The sequence below is a fragment of the Protopterus annectens genome, chromosome 13.part0, assembly GCF_019279795.1.
Source record: "Protopterus annectens isolate FY-2018-M chromosome 13.part0, PAN1.0, whole genome shotgun sequence".
NCBI classification, from domain to species: domain Eukaryota; kingdom Metazoa; phylum Chordata; order Ceratodontiformes; family Protopteridae; genus Protopterus; species Protopterus annectens.
In genome coordinates this window covers 339,437,626-339,451,021 of record NC_056747.1, presented here as the reverse complement: position 1 = coordinate 339,451,021, position 13,396 = coordinate 339,437,626, and the positions used below count along the sequence as shown (strand labels likewise).

Sequence of the window (13,396 nt, the reverse complement as noted above, 5' to 3'; positions counted from 1 at the left end):
GGTCTGTGGCTCGGAGGTAGCGGGCACCAGGGGCTGCGAAAGTGCCTCACTGAGACCCGGCATACAAGCGACTGGCCTAGCAGAGGCTTCATCGGTTTTGGATCTCGGATGCCTATCCTTTTCCTTGTCCTTGCATTTTTTGTATACTCCGATTGTCAGCTGGTCTAACGGCATTATATAATTAAATCTTCGGACAAAGTAATGAAATGCAAAATCAAACAGATGCGTTGGTTAAATCTAGCACAAAACAGACAGCTAGCAATGTTGTGATCAGGACCTAGGCAAGGAATACAGTTAGAGTGAAAATCCTTATGAGGTATTTGCTTCCCACAAGAAATACAATTGTTAACTTTTTCTGACATCGGTCTGGAGCAAGAAAAAAAGTTTCCCCAATGGGGTACTTAGCTTTAATGAAGACTTCGGTTCTGAAATTCGGATTTGAAAATCTCAGGAGTCAGCCGAACGGCACTTGCGAACTGCCTTTGCTTCGGGCACCACACGGCAAGAAAGACTTAAGAAAATGGTGTCGGCTGCATCTTTTATACCCCTGGCGCACTAACGTCAGGGAAGAGGCGACAGCAACCGACGCCGGACCTAGACTTTGGAAATCTGGCCGACTGAGGGTAGCCTGCCAGCATGATTATCCAAGAGTAATGACTGCAACAGTGAAACACAAACATCTACTCCCAATTCAGGACAAGATGCATCCACAATGAACTGCAGCAAGAACTTTCTGAAATGGTGTAGGTGGATAACCACTTTCTACTTTACCATACAGACATGCACCAGAGAGAGGGGAAAGCCACCAAATGGAAGGATAATGTATTCTAATAGTTATGTCTGAAGTGTTAAGACATCTACTAACAAAGTCTCAGCAGTAAGGACTACAGCAACAGTAATCTACACTATGATTATTACAAATTTCTAGATGCAGTTAGCAGTTTTATGCTACACTGCATAGTAATAAAAGAATGCTGGCTGAAATTGATTATTTGAACTACTAAATATACTACTGCCCTTTTAGACACTACACAACCCTCTACATACCCATCTTTCTCAACTTCCAACACCATACAAGTTTGTCATACTGCTTCATGTTATACAGACTAGAGGACTTAGCCAAACTGTATGCAATTTTCTACAGTCAAGCATGAATTTATCTGGCTATACTCTCGATATGCTAACACTGGCCAACAGGTTAAGCTATGCTGATAAAGCCTAAACCAGTTATGCTTAGAGAGGTAGCAGGCCCATTCTGGATAATCAGTTTTTCATTCACAAATGTATGGCCTTTACTAAGGAAGTTGAATGGAAGCCAAAGTTCATTCTTTCTTTAATCACTGCACTTACCAGAATCTGTCTTGGGCAGCGTAAAAAAGGCAATTCTCTTTTTGTTCAGGCCCAAATCCCATCTTACAGTGATGTTATCTTGAGTCTAGTCCAAAAAAAATATAGAATGCTATCAAGTTCAACAGTTACAAGGCAATTTAATTTAAAAACTTAATTACAGTTATAAAACACAACATGAAAACAGATAAACTAGAAAAAAAAAATCACAGTAGTCATGCAAGTTACAACTACACTAGTGAAACATTTATCAATGCATCCAGGAGACCTGTGTTATACAGTGCCTTAACTCTCTGGTTAATAACATCAGCTAAGTAACTACATCTCAGAAACATGTACAGTACATTGAACATGTATCCTTAACATACAGTAGGGAAGTAAAACTTTACAAAGGGTCAGTCATCAATAAAAACAACTGTCAGTATACAGTGTTCAGCCAATGTCCACCTTCACCCTTAATACCTCAGCTTTAGAAAAGCAAAGGAAGAAAATACCTAGAATAACTTCTGATTAAATCATCAACGTAAGACTTGTCATAAATTATGCCCCTGTATATAAGCAGTGCACTTGTTCAGCACTGCCAAGCAACATTGTATCACGAACGAACACTGCCAAGTAACCATGACTAATTTATTCTGGGTACTCAAAATAAAAAGAGTGGGATATTCAAACGTTTTACCACATGCATCTGTTAATTTAGTAGATGTATATCCATGTACTCATCACTACAGTGCTCGCCATGCAAAACAATGCTGCCCTCCCTTTCTTTCATCCCCAAACCCATAAGTCAGATGGATCATGAGCTTTTTTTACAGCCCATGTCTCTATCAAGAAAAGAGCATAAAGGATTACACCAGACAAAATAATTTTAGATAACAGATCTGGAAGCCTCTTCCAGATGCCCCCCACGCAGAAGGACTAAAGACATCTTGAAGTTTTAAGAAGTTTATCAAGTTAAGCTGGTAGACAAAGTGCTCTTATTCATTAAAACCTATGATGGGTTTGGAAAGAAAAGGAAAACGCATAGAAAAGCTGTGCAATTACCATAAAGTATAGTTGTGTAAAATCTTACCATAACTTTAGATGTCATTCTCTTCTACAGGCTGCTGTACCCAGATCATGGAGTCTGCCTCTGGTTGACTTCGACGTCTGGCCATTTTACAAGAAATGAATGCTACTGCAAAGGTACGTGCGACGAACCACATCCCTCAATATACGTCAGCATAAATGGACATAAGATATAAAGTGGACTTCAACACGCACATACCTCAGAAAGTGCAGTTGTGTACACTTACAATAATTGTAGACGTTAGAGTGTATTCACTCTTGCAGTCATCACACTTGAGTTATCTGCTTGCAGGTAGCCCTCAGTCAGCCCGAATACCAGAGTCTTGGGAATTCTGCGTCGGATGCTGCCGCTTCTTCCATGAAGTCAGGTCATCAGGGGGTATAAAACAGGCAGCCGACACCATTACATCAGTTTTTCTTGCCCCAGATGTCAGGAGACCCCCAAATAGGAAGCTAGTATATGGTGTGGAACACCACCAGTAAAAAGTAAAAACCCCTGCCATAAAAAAATGGCCATATAGAGGATAGGCAGAAGGGAAAGAGAAAAATAGGTGGGCTGGAGGGAGGGAAACCAGGACTGCAACAGTGAATACACTCAAACATCTACATTTATGGTAAGTGTACACAACTGTGCTATGTTCTTTGTGTTTCACTGTTGCAGTCATCACACTTGGGTCGATTCCCAAACCTATGGAAGGGTGTAGGCATTCAAGATGAGTTAGGGCGGGCTAGCAGGCCTTGCAAGACTTCTGCAACAAATCCAGCTATGGATTTAGAAAAAATAGGTAAGTGGTAATGCTTGAAGGTGTGTACAGAACTCCTGGCTGCAGCTTCCAGAATGTCCCTGGTAGGGACTTCCCTGAGAAATGCTGTAGAGGTGGAAGTAGCCCTCGTGGAATGTGTCCAGATCCCCTGTGGGGTAAGTTTTCCATGGTGCTTGTAGCAGAAATGGATGCAGTGTGCTATCCATTTGGAAATGGATTGCTTTGAAATGGCCTTGCCCTCTGGCCCTGTAGCAAAGCTGACTAGCAGTTGGTCAGATGTTCTGAAAGGTTTAGTCATGTCAAGGTAGTACCTTAACTGTCTGCGCACATCCAAGGAGTGCAGGATCCTCTCCCCTTTATTTTGAGGATTAAGGAAGAAGGTTAGCAAATGGATGGATTGGTTTAGAGCCACACTGGAGATCACCTTAAGCATAAAGGACGTGTTAGTCCCGAGGGAAATCTTGTCAGCATGCAAAATAATGAAGGGTTCCACAGCCATTAGTGCCTGTAACTCAGACACTCTTCTAGCTGAGGTTATTGCTAAAAGCAAGGCTGTTTTCCAAGAAAGGAATTTCAACTCTGCTGAAGCTGCAGGTTCAAAAGGGGGGAGTGTGAGATTTTCCAGTTCAAAGTTAAGGTCCCAGAGAGGGATGGGAGCTCTCCTAGGGGGCCTTAAGTTGTCAGCCCCTCTCAGAAACTGTTTGATGAGAGGGTGAGAGAATGGAGGTGGCTCAGTATTATAATGAGCTGAGATGGCAGAGGCATGAATCTTAATGGAGAAGGATAGGCCTCTGTGGAGTAGCTCTGCTAGGTAATCAAGGATTTGAGGAAAGGACAGCACAGCTGCATCCTTTCCTTGAGACTACTCCAAGAGCAATACCTTTTCCACTTTTCAGCATAGGATTTTCTAGTACTAGGCCTTCTGGCCTCAAGAATGACGTCCAACACCGGTTTGCTGAGGGTTGCTGGTGGAGTATTCAGGGGATAAGCCAGGCTGCGAGGTTTAGGGTTTGCAGCTGTGGATGCACAATATGTCCCTCCTGCTGAGACAGCAGAGAAGGAGTCTGATGAAGGTGCCAGGGTGGCACTGTTGTCAGACTGCGTAAGAGTGGGTACAAGTGCTGGCATGGCCAATCTGGGGCAATAAGAATTGCCCTTGGGCTGTCCTGTATGATCTTGAGTAGTACCTTTGAGAGGAGAGCAAAAGGCATAAACTGAGAGGTTTTCCCATTTGAAGGATGAGGCACCCACCTTTCAGGCCCTGCTGTGAGGGTTCTTGGTGCAAAATTTGCTCAACTGGTTGTTCTCGGGAGATACAAAGAGGTCCACCTCTGGATTAGAAGATTGAAGGTGTTGGGCTCCAATTTCCACTTGTGTGGGTCCAGCAGATTTCTGCTCAAGACATCTGCCAGTGAATACGGTTTGCGTGGCAGGAAATGAGCTTGCAGATTCACTTGGATTGCTCAAGGCTGTGTTCCACAGGGCCATGGCTAACCTGCAGAGGGGGTAAGAATAGGTTCCCCCCTGTTTATGTATCACATAACTGTGGTGTTGTCTGTTTTTATCAGCCGCAGTCCGGGAAGAATTGGGTATCTGAAGATAGTCAGAGCATAATGTACAGCTAACCTCTCTTTTATTGATGTACAGGAAAATCTGTCCTGGGGTCCACTTTCCCTGAATGCATTTGCCTGGAGAGCGAAGCCCCCATGCATAGTTTGATGACTCTGTAGTCAGGGTTTGAGCGATGAGTGGTTGAGTGAAAAGCAGTCCCTTGTTGTGGTTGCATGCTTCTGCCCAACGGAACTCTGCTCTTAAGCAAGGAATTTTTGGATGACTGTTTCAAGGTCCTGAGAATGTTGGCACCAAAGATTAAAGTACCACTGAAGTTTCCTCATATGCAGTCTTGCATATGGAATTAGCAGAATGCATGAGGCCATGAAACCTAGGGCTTGCAGTATTTTCCTTGCACATAGCTGGGTTGTGGTGACCATGTGTTTAGTTTTTCAAACAGATCTCTTTTTCTAGAGTGAGAAAGGCCATCTGGGAAGTTGGGTACAAGCTTGCTCCCAGGAATACAATTGTTTGACTGGGCACCAGTTGTGATTTTTTTCGTTGATTGTGTACCCCAATGAAGACAGGAGTCTTTTTACAAATGCCAGGCGTTGAAGTGGTAATTCCTGACTGTCCGCCTGAATCAGGTAATCGTCCAAGTACGGGAAAATTTGAATATTTCTCTGCCTGCAGTATGCAATGGCTGGAGCCAGGCACTTTGTGAATACTCTGGGCGCAGTAGAAAAACCAAAGAGAAGTACAGAGAACTGATGGTGCAAAGAGCCTGCCCTGAAGCGGTGACATCTCCTGCAAAACTTCCTTATGGGGAGGTGCAGATAAGCTTCTTTTAAGTCTAGGGTGACTAGCCAGGCATCCTTGGCTAGCATAGGGAGAAGCTGTTGCAGGGTTGCATTTTAAATTTTGGGTCCACCAGAAAGGTGTTGAGAATTGAGATATCCAGGATTGGGGGGGTCAAGAGCCCTCTTTTCTGGGCACCAGGAACAGTCTGGAGTAGAAACCCTGCCCACTTTGTTCTACTGGAACAGGATGGATGGCCCGGATATTGAGCAGGGAATGTACTTGTTTTTGAGCCTCTGCCCACTGGTTTGGAGGAAGGTCTGGAAACCCGCCTGGGGTTGGCAGGGAATGGAAGTAGAATCTGTACCCCTGGGATACAATGTTTAGAACCCATCTGTCCTGAGTAATGGACATACAGTTTTTGGCATGAAGGGAAAGCTTTCCTCCTAGGGAGGCAAGTAGATGGGCAGGGCTGGGAAGGCTAACTGACAAGTCATTGTGAACTTTTACCTTAAGGGGTGGCTTGGCACTCCTTGTTTTTGACGTGGGAGCACACCACTGTTTAGATCTCTGCATACCCTGAGACTGTAGTCTTGGTGGTCGGGATCCCCTGGGTTTGGACTGTGAAGGCCTGGAAGGGGCTGGAAAGGACCAGTTTTTTGTAGGCCAATGCCTACTGAATCTAAGTGGATGTACTTGTAAGAACTCTTAACATTTTGCATAAATTTAGCTTTTTCTTCCATCTTTTTAAGAACCTCTTCTGCTCTGGTGCCAAACGGTCCTGATTTAATGGAGCGTCTAGTAATTTGATTTAACATGATCTGGCAAGTTTTGTTCCTTCAACCAAGCATGCCTTCTCAGTACAGATCCAGTGACTGCAGCCCTGCAAGATGCTTCTACGGCATCAAAGCCACACTGGAAAGCATGCTTACTAACTTAGTTTGCAGAATGCATTAACTCTTGTTAATATTTATTTTCTGCACAATCTGGAAGTAACAATTTTGTTTAATTTGTTCCATAATATGTTGCTGGCACTTCAACATATGAAACTGGCAATTCAATGCCCTGATGGCAAGAGTTGTAGAGGTATATACCTTCTTACCGCATCTGTCTAAAGCTCTGGAATCCCTGTCTGAAGTAGGAGGGCTTTTGGCTGTAGAAGCGTTAATACCTTTAGGCCCCTGGGAAATGGTCTCTGGATCCGCAGTAGGATTCTTAGAGAGAAATTTGTGAGAATCAGGTACTCTGTAGTACCGGTCAGGTTTTCTAGGGGCTGGTGGTAAAGTGTCTGGAGTAAGACTGGATTCCATAAAGACAATCTACAACATCCAGGACAGGGGGTATATAGCCAGGCGCTTGTGCTGAGGCAACTCGAAAAATTCTCTGAGCCTCTTTTTGGACCGAGGATAATCCTGGGTTTCCCAGCGGAAATGCTCTCAAAGTATGCAAGGTTTCATCAAAACAAAAAACTTATGCAGGGGAGGCAGAGGGAATGGATTCCTCTGCATCTGAATCCTCAAGGGCAGATAAGGGTATGTGCCCTGGTAATCAGTAGGGTCAGGGTTATCTGACTCCTGGTCTGTAGAATCGTAAAGAAACTCAATTCTTGATCTCTTAGGAGAGGAAGGCTGGCTTCCGCTAATTAGGGTGATAAGGTCTTCAGCCATTCAAAGAAAGTTTTTGAGGCATGGGAGCTTGAGCATGCGCTTTGGTCAGTTTTCTAGGCATATTGCATACTCTGCTCCTAAGAAACTTGGTAGTTTTAGCTAAAAAAGTTGTTAGTTTAATGCGAATATCCGTAAGTCGGAATACACTCTCAGAAGCCAGTGCATGCATAGCGGCTCCAGACCCATCTAAAGTACAGACACACCCGCAGGTTCCATAGTCGAAGAAGCATCTCGCAGCATACCGGATGCCAAATGGGTCTCAGCAGATGCCCGCAAATCTGTAAAAGCGGGTATCATGGGCTGCAAAGGCGCCTCACTGAGTACCGGCGGACTGGCAACTTGCTTAACAGAAACGTCGTTGGTAGTTTTTGACCTATGCGGTCTGTCTTTACCTTTGCCCTTTTTCGGAAGATCGGAAGTCGGATGGCATACAGAAGCCTTTTCGGAATATAGAGAAGAGCAAAGAATTTAGCGACAAAAACAGCCCGAAGAAAGGTTCGGGTGTTAAACAAGGCACAAAACCGAAAGCAAGGGACGTCGTGGTCTGGGCCTAAACAGGTGATGCAGTAAGAATGAAAAATTCTGAGAGGTATTTGCTTTACACAGGCAAGACAATTGTTAACTTTTTCTGACATCGGTTAAAGTAAGAAAAAAGAATCCCCAATGGGGTATTTAGCTTTAGAAGACTTCAGGTTTGAAATTCGAAAAAAAAAGTTATGTACTCACCATAACGTTCCATCTGAGTAGGTAACTTCATTTGTCTGCAACCTGTGGATATCAAATCCGTCCTCTGATCAGAGCCGGCAGCTTTACCTAGCTAAAAAGACCCGAGCTCCTAGCTCCTCCCCCTATCCATAATCCCCTGCTACACATCCCCCATCCTCAGATCGAGTTTGCCTATAAAAACTTCACAAGACCCTCAAAAGAGGCCAGTAACCTACTGCCTACCAGCATGAGCAATCCTATCCCATGGTTAAGAAGCACGAAACTGGTTAGGGGGAATGGAGGGGGGGGGGGGCGGTTGCAGACAAATGAAGTTACCTACTCAGATGGAACGTTATGGTGAGTATGTAACTTCTTTATCTGAAATAGTTAACTTCATTTGGTCTGCAACCTGTGGGACAGAGTCCCCAGCTACCTAGAAACCTTGGGCGGCCCTCAAGGAAGAATATTCCGGAGCACCGCGGAGCCAAAGGAAGCCCTACTCCTGGATATCATATCCAATTTATAATGGGAAATGAATGTATGAGAGGAGGACCAAGTAGCTGCTGAACACATGTCTATAGGGACTCTAGACCAGAATGCTGCAGAGGCAGCTATGGATCTGGTTGAATGAGCATGGATTTCCACAGGTACCAGTTTGTTTGAAGCTAAATAGGCCTGAATGATGCATTGTGAAATCCAGTCGGCTAAAGTAAATTTGGTAATAGATTTACCTAGAGAAGACTTGGCAAAGGACACAAACAATTGATCAGATTTGTGGTTGGTTGCTGTCCTGTGCAAATAAAAATGCAGTTGTCTATGTTCATCCAATTTGTGTAATGTGTATTCCCCTTTATTCTGGAAATTGGGGAAAAACACTGGCAGATTAATAGACTGATTAATAATCGACTCAGAGCCTACTTTAGGGAGGAAGGAAGGATTAGTCCTGAGAGAAACTCTGTCCTTATGAAATATTAGGTAAGGGGGTTTCATACAGAGGGCTTGAAGCTCAGACACTCTCCTGACTGAAGTTATTGCAATCAGGAAGGCTGTTTTCCAAGATAAAAATTTCAACTGAGCAGCAGCAGCCGGTTCGAAAGGAGGGCAAGTCAAAGCCTGTAGGACCAATGTTAAGTCCCATGGTGGGACCGCAAACTTAACTGGCGGTACTAACAGAAAAGCGCCTTTTAAAAAAGTTTTGCAAATCTTGGTGGAAGCCAGTGATCCTACATCATCCCCAACATGAAAATGAGAGATGGCTGCCAACTGTACTTTAACCGTAGATGCACTGGCTCCCTGATGAAAGATATGGGACAGAAAATCAAGAATAGTCAGAATAGGGACAGTAAAGGGGTCTAAGCCCCTGTCTTTGGCCCAGATGGAAAAACGTTTCCATTTACTACTGTAGATTTTTCTGGTAGAAGGTTTGTGTGCTGCTACCAGAATAGCTATCACTGATGATGAGATACCGGGAGTCCTTGCTATCAGTGGAACTGGATCAACCAAGCCATGAGCTTGAGGTCGCCCAGGTTTGGGGGTTGTAATCCCGCAGGATGAGAAATTAGATCCGGAATGGGATCCAAGATCCAAGGAGGAACTACACTGAGACCGCAGGTAAGGGAACCAGATCTGACGAGGCCAGAATGGGGCTATGAGGATTATCTTGCTCCCCAACCGATGGGCTTTCTGCAGGAACTTCGTCATGAGCGGAAGCTGGGGATAAGCATAAAGGAGACCGGGGGGCCAAGCATGAACCAGAGTGTCTCTGGGGCTCTCCCCCATTGGGGGAATTACAGCGAAAAATTCGCTGCACTTTGTGTTTGATGGAGAAGCAAAAAGATCGCAGCAAGGTAGACTCCATTTGAGGAAGATTTGTTTCGCTACTAACGGGTTCAGAGACCACTCGTACGGTGTGAGGATCAAGCGACTTAGCTTGTCCGCAAGGATGTTGGTCCAGCCTGGAATGTGTGTTGCTACCAGAAAGCGGTTGGTGGAGATCGCCCATTCCCAAACTCTCATAGCCTCTCGGCAAAGGGGATAAGATTTGGTTCCTCCCTGTTTGTTGATGTACCAGACTACAGCCATGTTGTCTGTCTGAATTGCAATAGTTCCCAGAGGAAGGTGGTCGTGTAGGGCTTGCAATGCCAGAAGCACCGCCCTCATCTCCAGAACATCAATATGCAGAACGGTCTCTGAGGGAGTCCACATGCCTTGGACGGTTCTGCCCATAGCATGCCCCCCCACCCAAGGCGAGAAGCGTCCATGGTCAACGTGGCTTGGGGCTGAGGCATGACAAACTGTCTCCCCTCTTGCAGATCCTGAGAGTGAAGCCATCAGAGAAGGGAGTCCTTGCAAATCCTGCTCAAGGGGTGCAGTAAGTGACCATTAGACCTGAAGAGTCCACTGAAGAATTCTCATGCGCACTCGCGCAAAGGGCGACAGACCGATGGCTGCCGCCATGGAGCCCAGAGCTCTCAGGACCAATTCCGCAGGAGGGGCTGGGGATTGGAGAATTGCAAAAACATGGAGACAAACTGCACAACCTGTCTGTTGTCGTCGTTGCTGTTGTTAGAAAGACCTTGGAGTGGCGTGTATCTATCTTGGCCCCTATAAATTCCAGAACCTGCACCGGATGAAGGAACGATTTTTGAAGGTTTACAGTAATACCCAGATGCTGAGTAAGAGCCAGGGTATAATCCCTGGCAGAAAAGAGCTGATGTCTGGTGTAAGCGGTGAGGAGCGAGCCATGCAGGTATGGAAAAAACCGAATGCCCTTTAGTGTCAGGTGGGCTGTGACCACTGCCATGACCTTGGTGAACACCCTGGGGGCTGAGGTGAGGCCGAACGGAAGAGCCCTGAACTGATCGTGACTGGCTCCCAGCCGAAAGCAGAGGAACCTCCTGGATCGTCTGTCCATTAGAATGTGGTAGCATGCATCCTTGACGTCTATGGAGCACATCTAGTCATTCTCCAGTAGGAAGGGGAGAATAGATTGCAGAGTGACCATCTGGAACTTCTCTTTGGGGATGAACAGGTTTAGAGATGAGAGGTCAAGGATAGGCCTCAGGTCCCCCGTCTTTTTTGGCACTAAAAAGAACCTGGAGTAATTTCCCAATCCGGACTGGCCTGGGGGGACGTGCTGGATAGCTCTTTTTTTCTAACAGCTTTGAAATTTCTGAAGCTACCGCCTCCCTTTGATTGGGTGGGACATCGGGGAGGCGTTTCACAGGAGGGGGAAGACTAAGAAAGGGAATGGAATAACCTCTGGATATAATTCGGAACACCCACCGATCCGTAATAATGGACTCCCAAGTTTGGAGGTGCTCCGACGGAGCCCTGGCTGCCTCCAGAGAGGAACAGTCGGGTAAGCCCTCAGGGCTGCTGCTCGGGCCTCTCCGAGAAAGGTTCTAGAGACCCGAGATTCCTCGGCCCCCCTCTGCCTCTGGGCCGGTGTCCACCTTGTCCTCCTCTGCCGCTGAAGGAAGAAGGGTCCGAAGCGGGACGGGACTGCTGTGATTTCCGGAACCACATCTTCTTTTCTCCCCACTGGTTCCTCAAGGAGGACCGTTGGGGGTTGGAGAAGCAGATCCCGATGGCAGACCGCGTCTTCCCATCTTTCTTACTTTGGAACAGCGTGTCGTGGACGGTCTTGCCAAAGAGCATAGTACCGTCAAAGGGCACATTCATGAAGGACGACTTGAAGGGTTCCGCAAAATCGCAAAGGCGGAGCCAGGCATGGTGCTGCAAAGCGATGCCTGCTCCGCTGGCTCTAGCCGTTCCCTCCATGGCATGGGAGAGTAGCCGCACAGATGTGTTAGTAATAGATTTCAGAGTGGCCATGCGAGCCTAAAAGGTGCGTTTGTCCTCGGCCGCCATAGACTCCGGGGGGCTCCAGCGTATTCCTTAATCAAGTCTGATGACATGTGCCATATAGTTCAGCGCCCTTACAGAGAAGGTAGCTGAAGCAAACATCTGCTTTCCAATGCGGTCCAACGTCCAAGATTCCTTATCTGGTGGGTGGACCAAGGAACTCTCCTGCGCTAGTTCCTTCTTGGTGGCAGCAGCCACCACCATGGCATCCACTGGAGAACCTTTAGACCATGCCAGCCTATCAAAAAGGGGACCAAGTATTTTGTCTGGCCTTCTGGGGATTGGCTCCACAGTATCCGGCTTTTTCCAAGCCCTGGTGGTAATTAAATCCACCAGGGGGTCAGTCGGGGGGGGGGGGGCACACCCTAGTAGACTGGCCTGCATCAAATGCCTCCAGGAACACAGACTCATCCAAGGAAGGTTTTTGGGCAGACCACCACCCTCTGATTTGTAACATCTCCATGATATCTCCAAAGGAGACATCCTCAGGGGGTGACCGTGGGGAACCGTCCCATTCCTCCAAGTCTGTGTCCTCCGTGAGGGACTCAGGGGAGTCCAGGTGCCTCCTTTTGCACTTCCGTTTGGGGGGAACCTCCTCGGTGGGGCTATAAGAGGAGGGCTCACCCACGGGGTCTTGTTCCTCTAAAGGAACCAACTGGAGCGCCGATGCAGGCTGTCCCTGTGGCCGGATGACAGAGGACAGGCCCTAATACGCAGGGGTGATGGATGGATCCGCATCCCGGACCGGGGAACTGGAAGTGCTCGACAGCACCCTCTCCACTACATTAAACGCAGAGGGCGAACCGCTCTCCCCTGGCTCCGAGAGCAGCCCCCTCGGCTCCGATGCAGGGATCGGCGGAGCCAAAGTGGTCGGACCCGAGAGGAAAGTGTCCTCAGACTTAAACAGCGCCGAAGACATAGTTCCCCCCATGGATCAGACGCTTGGCTCTCAGCCCAGAGAGCTAGGATCAGACATGCTCGATGGCATAGTCGGCATCGAAGTAAGACGGTCGGCGCCGATGGTTCCCCAGGTCTGAAATGGCACGGATCCGAAGACTCCGAAACCATAAAACGGGTCGGAGAAGGAGTGATCGGGGTAAAGAAGGGGGGGGCTGGAACACCCACATCTGCATTTGAGCCTGCAAGAAACGACGCATCATCCGGTCCAAATCGTCGGTCAAGCTTCTGGTGGATCTAGAGGAGGTCGTAGAGGCGGACCTGGAGAGCCACCTCAAGGGAGACCGGTACTCCTCTTCCGGCTCTGGGGAAAAGCAAGTAGACCGGAGCTGAGAATGAGGAGAACCAGAGGCCCTCTTAGCAGGACTAGCTACCTTCGCTGGCGGGGCTGAGGGATGAGACTCGGCCCGCCTTTTATGCTTGTGCCAGTCATTCTCTCTCCTTTTTTCTTTAGAAGAGGAAGAAGAGTCCCCCTCCCCCTGAGAAGCAGAGGGAGTTTGAGTCCCCAACAAGGGAGGGGGATTGGAAGGCACTGAATTCGCAGCCACGACCGGTGCCTTAGAGGAAGGGAAGGTAGAAGAATGCAGGGGCAACAATCCCACCAGGATTAGCTTGTTCCTCCTAGCCCTGATAGCCCAGGGGTTGAAAGCTGCACAAATCTGGCAGATGGTG

At 47.2% G+C, this 13,396-nt stretch overlaps 1 protein-coding gene across 1 annotated transcript in view; it reads right to left on the bottom strand.

Annotated features, from left to right (window-relative positions):
• The window catches only part of UPF1 (UPF1 RNA helicase and ATPase), a 3,097,516-nt gene that overhangs the window by 2,082,759 nt on the left and 1,001,361 nt on the right, over positions 1-13,396 (bottom strand). The window contains exon 7 of the mRNA XM_044054826.1: positions 1,351-1,435. Within this exon, the coding sequence (XP_043910761.1) occupies positions 1,351-1,435 (85 nt within the window). The remainder of the gene's footprint in view (positions 1-1,350; positions 1,436-13,396) is intronic.